Source organism: Dendropsophus ebraccatus, chromosome 8 (assembly GCF_027789765.1).
Source record: "Dendropsophus ebraccatus isolate aDenEbr1 chromosome 8, aDenEbr1.pat, whole genome shotgun sequence".
NCBI lineage: Eukaryota > Metazoa > Chordata > Amphibia > Anura > Hylidae > Dendropsophus > Dendropsophus ebraccatus.
Window position 1 is genome coordinate 22189890 of NC_091461.1, and position 16698 is coordinate 22206587.

Consider the following 16698-nt stretch of genomic DNA (forward strand, 5'->3'; position numbering starts at 1 on the left):
TGTGAAGATCGGACGTTTTGATCACTTTTTATTAATTTTTTTTATATATAATGTAACATAAAATCGGTAATCCGCGCACTTTTTTCCCTCTTTTCGTGTACGACCTTTACCGTTTACAATGACACTTGTTATATTTTAATAGATCGGACAATTACGCACGCTACGGTATATTATATGTTTATTTGTTTATTTATTTTTATATGTTTTATTTATATAATGGGAAAGGGGGGTGATTTCAACTTTTATTGGGGGAGGGGTTTTGGGGTAGTGTGTTAGTGTTTTTAATTTTTTTTTTTTTTTTACACATTTGAAGTCCCTTTGGGGGACTTTTACATACACTACTTTGATTTTTACACTGATCATTGTTATGCCATAGGCATAGCATTGATCAGTGTTATCGGCGATCTGCTCATTGAGCCTGCCTGTGCAGGCTTAGTGCAGCAGATCGCCGATCGGACCACAGGGAGGCAGGTGAGAGACCTCCGGTGGTCCGTATTACCGATCGGGATCCCCGCAGTCACACTGCGGGGGTCCCGATCAGTAAGTGACAGGGGACTCCCCCTGTCACTTACACTTAAACGCCGCGGTCGCGCCGCGGCGTTTAAGGAGTTAATGACACGCGGCAGCACGATCGCTGCAGCGTGTCATTACCGGTGAGGTCCCGGCTGATTGCAGCCGGCCCCCACCTGCTGTGAAGCGCACTCCGCTCCGGAGCACGCTTCATAGCGGGAGAAACACCCAGGGCGTACAGTTACGCCCTAGGTCGTCTGGGAACAGACTTCCATGGCGTAACTATACGCCCTGGGTCGTCTAAGGGTTAAAGCAAATTTGCAATTTACATTCATTGTTTATTTTTTAGTTATCATGGAGAACACGGCACTTCCTGTTTTCTGACTTTTTTTGTCAAGAAACAGGAAAAAGTCAAAAGTCCAGTGTATCCCAGGCCATCTGAGCGCTCACAGAGAGAAGGCAGTCACGTGACTGATGGACACATTGAGCCGGGACTCTCTGTACTGGCCTGAATTCCTGTGTTTAGTTTGTTTTTTTCAACCAACACAAGTCAAAAAATTTACAGAATGATAACAACAAAAAAATAATGAATGTAAATTGCAAACTTTCTGTTAGGAATGTGACTTTGCGCTCCTCGGTCCGTGACGGGCGGCTGAGGAAGCGCTGAGTTTCTGTCTGTGTTTGCACTGAATGAATTGTGTCTGAATTGTGTTTTACTTTTCAGCCACACCTGCCTTGCCTGTCAGACTTCTCGCAGTGCAAGGGTTCAGCTGCTGGACCCAGTCTCTGATCACACTGGTCACACTAGTCCCAGCTCTCCTGCTCCTTTCCCAGCATTCCCTGTCCTCATACCCTTGCTATTGCTCTGCCCGTGATCTGCCCTTTTGCTTGACATCTGACTATACGCTCTCTTTCTGATTTTGTACTGTGTTGTCCGTTTGGTTTTGACTCTGTTAGCTGACTATCCTCCATTGTGTTTTGTGTCTGTCTACGTTTTGTGTGTTCACCTACTCAGTATAGGGACCGACTCCGTGGTTGTCTGCGACCGTTTAGGGTCGTCTGTGGAAAGTAGGCAGGGAACATTGGTTGGGGCAAGTTTCAGGGTTCACTGTCTTGTCCTTGTCTCTCCAGCCTGACACTTTCTTTATTTCAGATCTACTGTTGATTTAGATCTTGAAAGTTATAACGACAGGTACACTTTAAGCGCCCACAGGTTGGTCCTAACCCAAGTGTGTGGCATTTGAATACCGGTGGCTGAAGAAGTTGGATGCAGCCCTACTGTAGGGAGTTCTGGGAAATATGAATACATTCTATGGCCACCGGTAATCAAATGCTGCACACTAGGGTTAGCTCATCTATAGTAGCAAACATAGTCACTACTAGACTATATTCAGTCCATTGAAATTAATGGATTCAGAAAAGATGCACTGTGGTATACATATGTCAGCAAATCACTTTGCCCATTTTGCAGATATACTATATATCACATGTGCTGAGTAGTTTTCTCATGTAAACTTAGTCTCAATAAAGTAATGGGACTTTCCTAATGCGACATCCCCCTTAATATTCTATATATTTTTGGATTGTTTTAACTGCGCGCGCATGGTACTAGGTACTGATATTTTCAGTGCGCTTACCTTGGATATTGGAGCAGTAAGGACTTGGTAATACTTGGGAAGTTGACTGCCCAGTGTAATTCCTACCATAAGTAGAATAAGCAAGAAAAATGAGCATTAAGGTTACCAATCAATCTGTATATCATTCAGTATATCATATAAGATATATGTTATATATATCATATAACACTACAGCTGCTAATAATCTGAAAAAGAATCTCCATTGTGTGGTACTCTAAAGTAACAGACCCTAGATCAGACCCTCTATAGTTATACAGACCCCAGACTAGACACCCTAACTTAACAGACCTTAGATCAGACCCTCTATAGTAATAAAAACCCCAAACCAGACACCCTAACTTAAGAGACCTCAGATCAGACCCCAGACTACACACCCTAAAGTAACAGATCTCAGATCAGACCCTCTATAGTAATACAGACCCTAAGCTAGACACCCTAAAGTAAAAGACCACATATCAGGTACTCTATAGTAATACAGACCCCAAACTAGACACCCCAAAGTAACAGACTTCAGACCAGACCCTATAAAGTAATATAGACCCTAAATTAGACACTGTAAAGTAACAGACCTCAGATCTGATTCCCTAAACTAATACAGATCCTAGACTAGACTCCCTACAGTAATCCAGACCTCAAACTAGCCAATTTAAAGTATTAAGACCAAATACTACACCCTTTAAAAGTAATAAAGACCCCAAACCAAATAGAGACCCCAATAACCTCTAATGTAACAAATTTCATCCCAGATTTCCTAAATAAATATAGACACCAAACAATCTACCGTAATAGACCCCAGTCTATCCCCTCTAGCCTATAAGGAACTGTGTTATTGCACCGCTCAGTGACTACAATGGCCTGGAAGAAATATTGTTACATACCTGCTTTTAATAATGGACGCAGTGTCTTAAGAGACTTTAATTTTGTGGTGAGAGACCCCTGTGCTATGGCTGCGATGTCTGCAGGGGGTGCATCAAGCAGAGGGTCTATAGCGTCTACAAGACGCCTCATGAAATCCTCATATTTTGGATAAGCCTGAAGAGGGTTATAACAAGTTAGATTAGATTCCTTTGTACAAATTCTTTATATGCGAGTCAGAAGTAAACATTCTGTTCCCCCAATCATAGTTACAAACTTATGGCAGCAGCACCCTATACAGGGCTGGAAGCCATAACGCCGGGCCCGGTACAGTGGATCCAAATGGTGCCCAATGGACGCCACTGATATAAAATGAATGGGACTCTTTAGAGCTTTGTTGTGTTTTTCACCATTTGCACATACAGTGTGGAAAATAGGTATTTGATACACTGACGATTTTAAAAGTTTTCCTACCTACAAAGAATGGGGAGGGGTGTAATTTTTATTGTAGGTTCACTTTTAGGCTATGTTCACACTACGTATAGAGACTGTCCGTTCCGGGTCACAGAATGGCCGGTCTCTGGCCGGATCGGATGATCTTTCGGCTGCAGGGTTATTATGCGGGCGCATCAGCGCGCCCGCATCAGAACCCCCCCATAGCCCACAGTGAAGCGAGTGGCCGGAGCCGCTCGCTTCACTGTGTGAACTGACAGGTCTTTCTGCGGCCGGAATTCACTGAATTCCGGCCACAGAAAACTGACATGTCAGTTGTTTGCGGTGGCGTATGGGATCCCGGACGGAGCGTGTACGATGTGTGTACGCTCCGGCCGGGATCCCATAGCTTAATAGGCTGTGTTCCGCTGCACTAAAACTACGGCCGTTGTTGCCATAGGCAACAACGGCCGTAGTTTTACGTAGTGTGAACATAGCCTTATATCGTAGCTAAACTGTGAGAGACAGATTATATAAAAAAAAATCCAGAAAATCACATTGGATAATTTTTAAATAATTATTTTGTATTTTATTATATAAAATAAGTTCTTGATACAATAGAAAAACAGAACTAAATATTTACAGAAACCTTTGTTTGCAATTACAGAGGTCAGACGTTTCCTGTAATTCAAATAGAAAAAATCCAAAGTACTCCTATTTCCAGCATGAGGCTGTGTTCATATGTAGAAAAAAGTAAAACTTTAAAAGAATAGGATGGAGCAAAGTTACCAGTCCTATACTCCAGTTAGAACTTCAAATATCTAAAGTACAAAAAAGTGTGTTTATTCCATCATGGTATTACAGGGATTAGTGACTTTTCAACCAAGTTTTTCTTTACCAAGTTTGCATACACTGCAACAGGGATTGCTCCTCCATACTGATCTTCTCCAGGTGTTTCAGGTTTTGGGACTGTCGCTGGGCAACATTAAGTTTCAGCTCCCTCTAAAGATTTTCTATTGGGTTCAGGTGTGGAGACTGGCTAGGCCACCCCAGGACCTTGAAATGCTTCTTAAGGACCTATTACACGAAATGATTATTGTCCGTACTCGGCCAATATCAGCCGTTACGGCCAATAATCGTCTCATGTAATAGGAGACAATGTTCAGCCGACATGAACGATGTCGGCTGATCATTGTCTGTCATTTGTCTTTCAACATGTTGAAAAACAAATGACTTAGATAGCAGCAATCTGCTGCCGTCATTCCGTGGAATAGGAGCGGTGGCAGCAGACCGCTGCTATCTTCTATGGGCTGCCTGAATGATCTAGCCATCCCCCGGGTGACCCCCCGCATCTCCCCACTGCCCTACCGGCTCTTACCTGCTCGTTGCCGACGCATGTAATAGTGCTGACACCGAGCAAGGAACAAGGAACAAGCAAGCGCTGACAGTACTCGTTTGCTCCTCTCCATCGCCCCCTGTAATATGGGCTTTGCGGAGCTGCTCCTTAGTTGCCCTGGCTGTATGTTTTGGGTAATTGTCATGCTGGAAGACCAATCTATGGCCAATCTTCAATGTCCTTACTGAGGAAAGGAGGTTGTTGGCCAAAATCTTGCAATACATGGCCCCATCCATCCTCTCTTCAATATGGTGCAGTCCTCCTGCCCCCAGAAAAGCGCCCCCAAAGAATGATGTTTCCACCCAATGCTTCATGGTTGGGACTGTGTTCTTGGGGTTGTACTCATCCTTCTTCCTCCAAACACAGCGAGTGGAGTTGATACCAAAAAGTTATGTGTTGTTCTCATCTGACCACGTGACCTTCTCCCGTGCCTCCTCTGGATCATCCAGATGGTCATTGGCGAACTTTAAATGGGCCTGGACATATGCTGGTGTGAGCAGAAGGACATTTTATGCCCTGCAGGATTTTAATCCATGACAGTGTAGTGTGTTAGGGTGTTATTACACGGGCCGATGGGGGCCCGATAATAACTGTAAACGAGAAATCGTTTACTGGGCCTATTACACGGCCCGATTATCGTTTAACAAGGGCTGTAGGGACATCGTTACCGATGTTCTGGCAGCCCTTGCTTTTTCTTTATACATTACCTGTCCAGGCTGCAGGGCTCCTCTTGCGGTCTTCTTCTCCCCGGGTCCCGCGTGCTCCATCACCAGAGCGGCCTGTCTCAGCTGACAGGCCGCTCAGCCAATCACTGACCGCGGCGGTCCCGGCCAGTGATTGGCTGAGCAGCCTGTCAGCCCGACAATTATAGGTTCAAATCTTTATAAACGATCAGCGTTAATCGCCTGAATTGGGCCAATTCGGCTGATTATCATTCCGTGTAATAGTACCCTCACTAATTGTAATCTTTGAGTTTGTGGTTCCACCTCTCTTCAGCTCATTGACCAGGTTCTCTCTTGTTATTCTGGGCTAATTACTGACTTTTCTTTTATTCATAATCTTCCTTACCCCATGAGGCAAGATATTGCATGGAGCTTAAGACCGAGGAAAATTAACAGTCAGCTTGTGTTACCTCCATTTTCTAATATTTGCGCCAACAGTTGTTGCCTTCTCACCAAGCTGCCTGTCTGTTGTCCTGTAGCCCATTCCAGCCTTGTGCAGGTTAACAATTTTGTTCCTGGTGTCCTTAGACAGTCTTTTCGTCTTGGCCATAGCGGAGAGGCTTGAGTTTGACTGATTGAATGCGTGGACAGGTGTTTTTTATACAAGTTCAAACAGGTGCAATTATCACAGCTAATGAGTGCAGAGTAGGAGAAGCTTCTTAAAGAAAAACCTCACAGGTCTGTGATGAGAGTCAGAATTCTTGCTTGTTGCTAGGTGATCAAATATTTATTTCATTCTATAAAATGCAATTTTTTAAAAATCAATTATTTAAAAATCAAATGTGATTTTCTGAAATGTATTTAAATAGATGCTGCCTCTCGCAGTTGATGTGTATCTACAATAAAAAAGACTTACCTCTCAGTTCTTTGTAGTTGGGAAAACATGGCAAAATTGGAATTGGTGTATGAAATACTTATTTTCCCCACTGTACTATGCTGATCCCAGTCATGAGCTGTAACTGTATCATAGACACATACCTTGGCATCTTTCTCAGAAAACTGAGCTATCTGCCTCTGGTTCTCAGCCATATCTCCCCCAAGAGTAAGGGACCTCGGACGACGTCCGTTCACATTTTCCAATAATGGAGTGAATGCATGGGGGTCTCTGAAATAAATTTTCAGTCCATGTCTCTAGAAGAAATAATATTAAAAGAAAAAATGACATAATAATGGAAATTCTGTTAAAAATTATCCGAGACCCAGTGACCCACCCGACCAACTGGAGACCTACTGGACCAACCTCCAATGATCCAGTTCTTCCAGTTATCTTGCAACCTAGTAGTCTAAACTTGTTGTGGGATCATCAATGTTATTCACTTCATCTCTTTAACTCATTGTATGTATGGACAGTCTGCTGTACTCACACTACAATAGTGGGAATAGAGGATAAGAGTAGAACGCTCACCTTTAGTTCCAGGTCCTTGTATATCTGTGGTCTTAGGAGACTGAGGAGATAGGACGCTCTTGAGAACTTGAAACCTATTCAACAATATTGTACATTTAATAGAAATAAAAATAAATATAGTTTAGCTAGAATAATGCTGATACGGGATTTGATTGGTCAGGGTCTGAGTGCTGAGCCCCCACCAATTGCTAAAATGAGCTGTAAGAAACACTCGGCTGAGCACTTCACTCCCCGACTCATTGTTATCTATGCAGGAGACGGGCTCCATAGACTTTTAGAATCTTTCATCTGCCGTGAAATGGGGGAAGCTGCAAGCTAGGGAGAGAAGTGCTCAGCCGAGTGCTTCTCCTGCTTCTATTTAACAATTGTTGGAGGTCTGAACACACAGACCTAGTCATTATATAGTTATATCATTTACTCACTGTATGATGGTTTTATACAGTCATGATATGGCGGTATAATCCAGTCAAGGTGTGGTAGTGCTATTTTGACACAGTATAGTGGTGTTATCCAGTTACAGTATGGTGGTGTAACCCAGTCTTAGAATGGGGGATGCTATCCAGTCATGATATGGCAGTATAATCCATTCAAGGTATGGTGGTAGTATCTAATCATGACTAATGACATGGTGGTGTTATCCAGTTACAGTATGGTGGTGTTGCCCAGTCATAGAATATGAGTGTCATCCAGCCATGATATGGCAGTATAATCCAATCAAGTTGTGTTGGTGCTATTTTGACACCGTATAGTGGTGTTATCCAGTTACAGTATGGTGGTGTAATTCAGTCATAGAATGAGAGTGTTATCCAGTCATGATATGGTGGTGTTATCCAGTCATGACATAGTGGTAGTATCTAGGCACTGTATGGTGGTGCTATCCTTTCACAGTATTGTGGTATTTTCCAGTCATTAAAAAGTCATGGCATGGTAGCATTATCTTGTTATGAGATGGTGGTGTTATCCTGTCATGGTATGTGAATATTTTCCACTCACAGTATTGCTGTAATATCCAGTCACTGTATGGTAGTGATATCCCGTCACTGTATGGTGGTGATGTCCAGTTACTGTATGGAGGTGTTACCAAGTCACGGTATTATGGTGTGATCGGATACAATATGGTGTATTTATCCATAGTTTTTTCTATCAGTTGACATCTACAATTATTATTAGGACATTGCGGTTAGGTTTTTGGTGCTTTGACAAGTGTGACAAATGCTGAGGATATTATAATTTCCCTTAAGCACCTATTACATGGAGCAAGGAGCTGTAAGCGCTCGTTTGCTCCTCGTTCCCCGCTTGCTGCTGCCGCTATTACGCGTGGCGGCAGCGCGGGGGGGGGGGGGGGGGGGGCTGCGGAGAGGTGCAGGGGGCTGCCTGGGTGATCGATTGATTGTCCAGGGAGCCCATAGCATATAGCAGTGGTCTGCTGCCGCCACTCCTATTGTACTTTTGGATGGATGGGGAACAATGTTGTTTTCATCATAGTCATCAAGGCTAGTGACATTGTCCCAGAACAATCAGATCATTTATAGCTTAATATAAAACTCCACCTGGAACAATCTCCTCAGTAACTGCTGCTCCGCCAATCACATGGCGCCTCTCAAGAACCACACAGTTCACCCCGGATTTCTGCAGATACGCCGCCTACAGGACGAGAAGACAGATCAAGAGACACAAGATTATGTAATAAACATGGACAGGTACGCAGTGTCAGTGGTCTCATAATAAGTAATGCTGCCACACTGTACACTAAAAGCTCTGCCACATGTAGAGGTCCACACGGCTGGGTTCACTCGTTTGTAATTTTGATCTACATACTGTGAGACACACATTGTAACGTACATTCACATTGACGTTTGCACAGTGACACTCACAGAAATATATACGTACATACATTCACACACACAACACATTTGGTATGGCAGCATTACATCAGTAGAGCAGAGCTGCTCATTTTAGCAGTATCATTAGGAGCCATGAGGCGGTAGTATATTTTTTTGTCATCATAAGGATCATAAGATGATGCTTTTTGGAATTCTATGATGATACGTAGACATTCTCCCATACAATGTTTTCTCCCAGTAGAGCAGCGTCCCTCAACCTGTGGCCCTCCAGCTGTTGCTTAACTACAACTCCCATCATGCCCTGACAGCCTTGAGTTGTTAGGGCATTATGGAGGTTGTAGTTTTACAACAGCTGGGGAGCCGCAGGTTGAGTCACCCTGCAATAGAGTCTCTACAGCCCTTGGATGACCCTTCTCTACAGTATACAGACACAGTAGAGCTGATATTCCGTATGAATAAATGTGAAATATTTAGTCATTTTCTTATTCTTGTAATATGGATTTGACCTTTTTTCACGAAATTCTTGAAATTATAAAGACAAATTACCTATACATCGCAGAATTATTGGTACTTATAAAAAAATGCAGAATCTGTCTTTTTTTTTTTTAACAAAAGCAAAGTACAAGGTTAATAAATGACTATAGTCATAATGTACTGTATAGGTAAGCAACTTTACATAGGGTGTTTCCTTGTGGTCAGCGTTTTACTAATACTATGGAATCAGTTTGTCACATGTAGCAGTCACATGACCCATGAAGTGGAAAAAAAAAAGTTATAAAACTTACCGCTACCAGGCCGTTGTGTCCTGTAAAGGGAGAAAACACAGAATTATATATACAGGATAAAGGTGGAGATAGTGTCAAATCAAAGGATCGATAGACATTAGAGATGAGCGTGCTTGAGTCTGATCGGTGGCTAAAGAAGTGGGATGCAGCCCTAGGCCATAGGCTGTATCCACATTTTCCAACTTCTTCAGCCACCGGTAATAAAAAGTCGAATGATTGGTCTTGAGCACACTCATCACTAATACACATATTAATTAGGGATAGTCCGAACCGAGTTCGGTTCGGGTTCGTACGAACCCGAACTCTTGGTAATGATTCCCGCTGTCTGCCCACTCCGTGCAGCGGGCGGATCCAGCGGGAGGACCGCTTGGAAAACTGGGATACAGCGATAGCCATAGGCTGTATCCCAGTTTTCCAGGCGGTCCTCCCGCTGTATCCACCCGCTCCACTGAGCGGGCAGACAGCGGGAATCTGATGCCGAGCGTTCGGGTTCATACGAACCCGAACCTCGGAGGGTTCGGACCATCCCTAATATTAATGATATACAAAGGATAAAAAAATAGCTACTAAATAATAAAAAGATCTTAACTTATTCAGTATGGAGTATAAGTGCCATGTGCACAAAAACACGCAGTTACATGCCTTGCCATGGTATTACTAGTTGTCTGAGGAATGTTCTGTCACTCTGAATGTACTTGGGCATGAAGATCATCAAGATCCGCTGCTGGCAGCTGACTTTGCAATTGACGATCAATGACATCCCTGATATACTTAATGGGTAACAGGTTTATAGACACTAGAGGCATGTCTAGGCCAAACTATCTGCTCACAGTAGTACAAGAAACATGTGCCCCGGCGTTGTTGCGCTGTAACATGGCTGCCGAGATACTTCAGGAAAATGGCTGTAATACTGGTCCCAAGACCAAGATGTTACCTGGAATGAAGAATAGAGGGGTTGGCTACCTTACATTATATTCCCCACACTATAATCCTGTAGGACCGATGTGATGTTCTCTTGTGAAGGCCTCTTCATGGTGTTTCCCACATGGTGTCCAGACTAGAGATGGGAGCAACTAAAGCATGTTCGAGTCTGATCATTTGGTATTTGAATACTTAAAGGAGAAGTCCAGAGAAATTTTTTATTACAGTATTGTATTGCCCCATAAAAGTTATACAAATCACCAATATACACTTATAACGGGAAATGCTTATAAAGTGCTTTTTTCCCTGCACTTACTACTACATGTTTTCCCAGACTCCCTAGGACTACATCCAAATTCTTCAGCCACCGGTATTCAAATGCTCATCTCTACTCCAGACCAATGTCCAAGACGAGTGGGACTCTATGAAGAGGATAGACCTTGGTCGACAATTGCAAAGGGAGCTGCCAGCATGTGTAAGTGCATGGTATCGCACCCACCACCCAAACAATGCCACCACTACCACGTCTAAATAAAAGTAAGAGACAGACACCAAGTTTTGGAGATAAAATTGGCTGCGTATTTTTATTAAGAGTTACGTGAAAATTATATATATAACCAATAACATAATCAATAACATTTTCTTAAAGCATCAAATTTTTACTCATCAGTTAAACATTTACCCAACCTAAGCTGGCGACTTCCCCTTTAACAAAAATACATGACGAACGAGAGAGAGTCTTTTGACAAGTGAGGGAGGACGGGCGGGAGCGCCTAGCAACAAAGAGTTAAACCTAACCATGCCATTAGGCACCGTTTACCCAATCAAATTTCTTCCTGCAACACAAGAAGGACTGGGGGGGGGGGATCTAGAAGGAACAAACCATTAGCACATAACCCCTGGCCTAAACCAAATTTAACACATAGGGGGAGATTTATCAAACTGGTGTAAAGTAGAATTAGCTTAGTTGCCCCTAGCAACCAATCAGATTCCACCTTTCATTTTTCAAAGAATCTGTGAGGAATGAAAGGTGGAATCTGATTGGTTGCTAGGGGCAACTAAGACAATTCTACTTCACACCAGTTTGAAAAAATCTCCCCCATAGTTTAATAAATGTCAACCATTTGTTAATAATGGAGACCAATCCATACCTCATAATAATAAAAAGAAATGAATATGAAATATGAGTAGGGGTGGGGGCAACACCATGAGGGGCCAAAACTAATTTTGCCTTGTCCCCTATACATTCAATGTGGGAACATTCCTCCAACAACCATTAAAGGGGTACTCTGGCAAAAATCTTTTTCTTTCAAATCAACTGGTTTCAGAAAATTATATAGATTTGTAATTTAGTTCTATTTAAAAATCTCGTCTTTCTGTACTTATCAGCTGCTGTATGTCCTAAAGGAAGTGGTGTTTTTTTTTGTTTTTTTAGTCTGACACACTGTTCTCTGCTGCCACCTCTGTTCATGCCAGGTCAATTGTCCAGAGTAGTAAAAAAATCCCTATAGAAAACCTTTCCTGCTCTGGACAGTTCCTGACATGGACAGAGGTTGCAGCAGAGAGCACTGGGTCAGTTTGGAAAGAATACACCACTTCCTGCAGGACATACAGCAGCTGATAAGCACAGGAAAACTTGAGATTTTTAAATAGAAGTAAATTACAAATCTAAATAACTTTCTGAAACCAGTTGATTTGAAAGAAAAATATTTTTTTTTCTGGCGTTACCCTTTAATAACCACAACTTTTTTATTAGAAGAGTTCAGGCCTATATCTCTATACTTTGTACTATAGTAGGATAAATTTCTGTATGTAAACAGGTGAAAATAAATTAAGTTTTGCTCCTCCGCACCCTAACTATAAGGGGTACAGAGGTGTCCATCACACCAAGGCCCTGGTGCCCGTGGTGGGCCGCAGCCAGACACATAGCAGATGGGGGTTCCAGATACAGATCTTGCACTTTGTGCCCTACAAGTTATTCCTTAGCACGCACAGCCAGCCACAGTATTTATACACTGATATTGAATTCGCTTGTTTGCCACCATGTCTCTTGGTAATTTCGGGCACCATGGTAACACATACTAAATTTCATTTATCCTCAATTTTTCTGGCGGTTCCGTACATTTATTTTTAAGATACATTTCCTGGAAAGCTGAAAATATCTCAGGTTGCTGCAGAGAAACACCATGATTCCCCGTCTATAGCGGCTACAGACCGGACCGCGGCACAGTGTCAGAGCCACATAAGCTTCCATATTACTGCTCCAGACCAGGCGTCCTATATGCTATTGCACACAGAATAGTTAATAGCTCCCTAATTGATGGAACGTGGTTCATTATTTCAGTCCGATCGCATATTAATGGGACAAAGTGCCTTACTTATCCCTCCTTAGTAGATTTCTATGACTTATTACAGCTTCTTGATATTGTACAGACCAGTAGTATGGCCATATGGAGTCACATCGCCAATATGTGTGAACCTGGCCTAAAGGATTTACAGAAAATATACAAAAAATTAGTGCTCTGCCCCGCCTGCCCAATGTTAATACCCCCCAGGTTCCTGGTTAATCTGAAACTGACAGTCTGGCCTCCAGGGGGTTAAGTTAACCCCCTGGGGGCCAGACTGTGCTCTGTTGGGTGGAGGATTGGTATTATGATTACTTACGATTGTAAGAATCAGGTATCGCGTCTGTTGCATTATAGCCGTCATCTTCTTTATGATATAAACAGTATCTTAACTTAAAACAGCATATTTTCGTTTCAGTTTTACTTTTCTAAACGAAAAATAGCTAAATTAGAAAGAAAATACGCTGTTGAATAAATTTACAGTGGTGCCTTGGATTATGAGCATAATTCGTCCCGGGACAGTGTTTGTAATCCAAATCTACTCTTAAACCAAAGCAAATTTTCCCATAAGAAATCATTGAAATCTAGACAATTGGTTCCACTCGCCAAAAATCATTTTATAATCATTATAGCAGCAGTGTGTATAGCTGAGTGTAAGTGTAGGCACATTTTAGCAACAGTGTGTACAGCTGAGTGGAAGTGCAGGCACATTATAGCAGCATTGTGTATAGCTGAGTGTAAGTGTAGGAACGTTTTAGCAACAGTGTGTATAGCTGAGTGGAAGTGCAGGCACATTATAGGAGGAATGAAGAGGATGGGAAACTCAAGGACTGACAGAGACTGCAGGGAGCATGAAGGAATGAGCCAGGCATATGTGGGCACATACATGCAGCACTCTTTGTCCGGGGAGAGAGGGGTTACAGCTATGAAGAGATTACTTCCACAGTCCCGTCCCCTAATGCAAGCCCCAACCTGAAGGGATCTGCTATGATTTAGAAAGTGAGGAAGACTTCCTGGGCCAGAGTACAGGGCTGTAGACCCCGCTATGCAGACCATGCCCCTCCCCCACTCACTATCCCACCCAATACTCGGAGCTATTAAACCAAAGCAATGCTCTTAAACCAAGTCATAATTTTGAAAAACTGACAGCTCTTCTTGCAAAACGCTCTCAATCCAAGTTAAACCAAGGTACCACTGTACTGTAAAGAAGCTGGCAGCTATCATGAAATCAAACCATAGTAATGACCACGCATCCGGATTGCTGGTAGAACGCAGGTGCAGACGTGTGATACTGAGCTGTAAGCGGAATTGTAGGATATGACAGCGCCAACATCTTCACTTCATCTCCTATGGCATGGGTCTCCAAGCTGTGGCCCTCCAGCTGTTGCAAAACCACAATTACTATCATGCCCGGACAGCCAAAGCTTTGGATTTGGCCGTCCAGGCATGATGGGAAATGTAGTATTGCAAGAGCTGGAGGGCTGCAGTTTGGAGACCCATATCCAGTGGCGTAGCTATAGGGGTCGCGGGGGTCGCCATGGCGACCGGGCCCCTACGCTAGGGGGGCCCGCACGGCCCCCCTTGCCACTTGTGACAGTGTCACTTTAAGCATCCCGAGAAGCTGCGGCCGCGCAGCTTCTCGGGATGCACAGATCGCTTTGATGTTCCGCCCGCACAGTGAGCGGGCGGAACATTAAAGCGATCAGAATACAGGAGAAGGACCTGTCAGCATCCTCCTCCTGTATTCTCTCCCATAGGCTGCCGGCACTTCATACCAGCAGCCTATGGGAGGCCGGGCCGCGACCTCTCCGGCAGGCGTGAGGATGTGACGTCATCACGTCTGCCGGAAGTCCTGTCCCTGTGGCTCGCAAGATGGAGCCCGAAGAGGAGGAGGAGAGCTGCTGCCTGCAGCTACACAGCGCCGATTAGGTGAGTAGGATGTTTGTTTTTTTAGGGCCACCTCTGGGGGCATTATTAGTATATGGGGGCACCTCTGGGGGCATTATTAGTATATGGGGGCACCTCTGAGGGCATTATTAGTATATGGGGGCACCTCTAGGGGCATTATTATTGTATGGGGGCACCTCTGGGGGCATTATTAGTTCTTGGGGGCACCTCTGGGGGCATTATTAGTATATGGGGGCACCTCTGAGGGCATTATTAGTATATGGGGGCACCTCTAGGGGCATTATTATTGTATGGGGGCACCTCTGGGGGCATTATTAGTTCTTGGGGGCACCTCTGGGGGCATTATTAGTATATGCGGGCACCTCTGGGGGCATTATTGGTATATAGGGGCACCTCTGGGGGCATTATTATTGTATGGGGGCACCTCTGGGGGCATTATTAGTATATGGGGGCACCTCTGGGGGCATTATTATTGTATGGGGGCACCTCTGGGGGCATTATTATTGTATGGGGGCACCTCTGGGGGCATTATTAGTATATGGGGGCACCTGTGGGGGCATTATTAGTATATGGGGGAACATCTGGGGGCATTATTATTGTATGGGGGCACCTCTGGGGGCATTATTAGTATATGGGGGCACCTCCGGGGGCATTATTAGTTCATGGGGGCACCTCTGGGGGCATTATTAGCTCATGGGGGCACCTCTGGAGGCATTATTAGTTCATGGGGGAACCTCTGGGGGCATTATTAGTTCATGGGGGCACCTCTGGGGGCATTATTACCTCATGGGGGGCCACCTCTGGGGGCATTATTAGCTCATGGGGGCACCTCTGGGGGCATTATTAGCTCATAGGGGCACCTCTGGGGGCATTATTAGTTGATGGGGGCACCTCTGGGGGCATTATTAGTTCATGGGGGCACCTCTGGGGGCATTATTAGTCCATGGGGGCACATCTGGGGGCATTATTAGCTCATGAGGGCACCTCTGGGGGCATTATTAGCTCATGAGGGCACCTCTGGGGCCATTATTTGTTCATGGGGGCACCTCTGGGGCATAATTAGCTCATGAGGGCACCTCTGGGGGCATTATTATTGTATGGGGGCACCTCTGGAAGCATTATTAGCTCATGGGGGCACAGCAGGGAATCCTACATACAGGGGGCATCCCACATTCCTACTCACTTTACTGCACATTACACCAAACAGTGCAGTTACTATGGGAGCCGACAGGAGGGAGGAAGGGAAGGAAGTTGCTAGAAATGTGCGGAGCCTAAATTGTTTGTCTCGCAGGTTCTAAGGGGATGAAACGTGTCTGGAAGGAATCATCTTGGAGGACTGGGCCGGATGGAGAGGAAAAGGGAAAGTGACGCCTCAGATCAAAGAAGACATCACCGGTGAGTCACTGTATGACGGTTTTCTTATTTTGTAGAACATCATTTAGTAGGGGCGCCCCGAGGTGGAAAAGGTTGGGAAGCACTGCGCTAATCTGTCCCCCTGCGCCCGCTGGCACATGCTGTCATCTGATTGGGCCTCTTACCTAATCAGATGACAGCAAGTACCAGCGCCCCCTCCTCCAGACATCTGCCTTGGCGGCCCAAGCTATGTCCTATGGCCGTATCTTTACCACGTTGAGCTCCAGCTTGTGCTGCATCTACATTATCTGTACTCAGAGATATCACTGTGTTATCTGTGGTGTTACATAGGACTGCAGGGGACATCTACTACATGATCTGTACTCTGATCTGCAGCACTACAACCCCCATCGTTTCCAACTGGCAGTTCATGATGAGAGTTGTAGTTTTTCAGCTGTAGAGTCAAAGATTGGAATACAATGATTAGACAATGACACAGTACAGTCCATTCATTATAGGGGGCAGTAGTGCAGTACATGAGGTGGAGGCAGTGACAGGGCATTAGAACATGGTGGCACATTAGAG

At 44.3% G+C, this 16698-nt stretch overlaps 1 protein-coding gene across 1 annotated transcript in view; it reads right to left on the reverse strand.

Moving 5' to 3' along the window:
* The window catches only part of PYROXD2 (pyridine nucleotide-disulphide oxidoreductase domain 2), a 55363-nt gene that overhangs the window by 36934 nt on the left and 1731 nt on the right, over window positions 1-16698 (reverse strand). Inside the window, exons 2-7 of the mRNA XM_069978925.1 lie at window positions 9587-9606; window positions 8508-8601; window positions 6958-7031; window positions 6531-6683; window positions 3026-3179; window positions 2148-2209 (exon numbers count right to left, since the gene is read on the reverse strand). Of these exons, the coding sequence (XP_069835026.1) occupies window positions 2148-2209; window positions 3026-3179; window positions 6531-6683; window positions 6958-7031; window positions 8508-8601; window positions 9587-9606 (557 nt within the window). The remainder of the gene's footprint in view (window positions 1-2147; window positions 2210-3025; window positions 3180-6530; window positions 6684-6957; window positions 7032-8507; window positions 8602-9586; window positions 9607-16698) is intronic.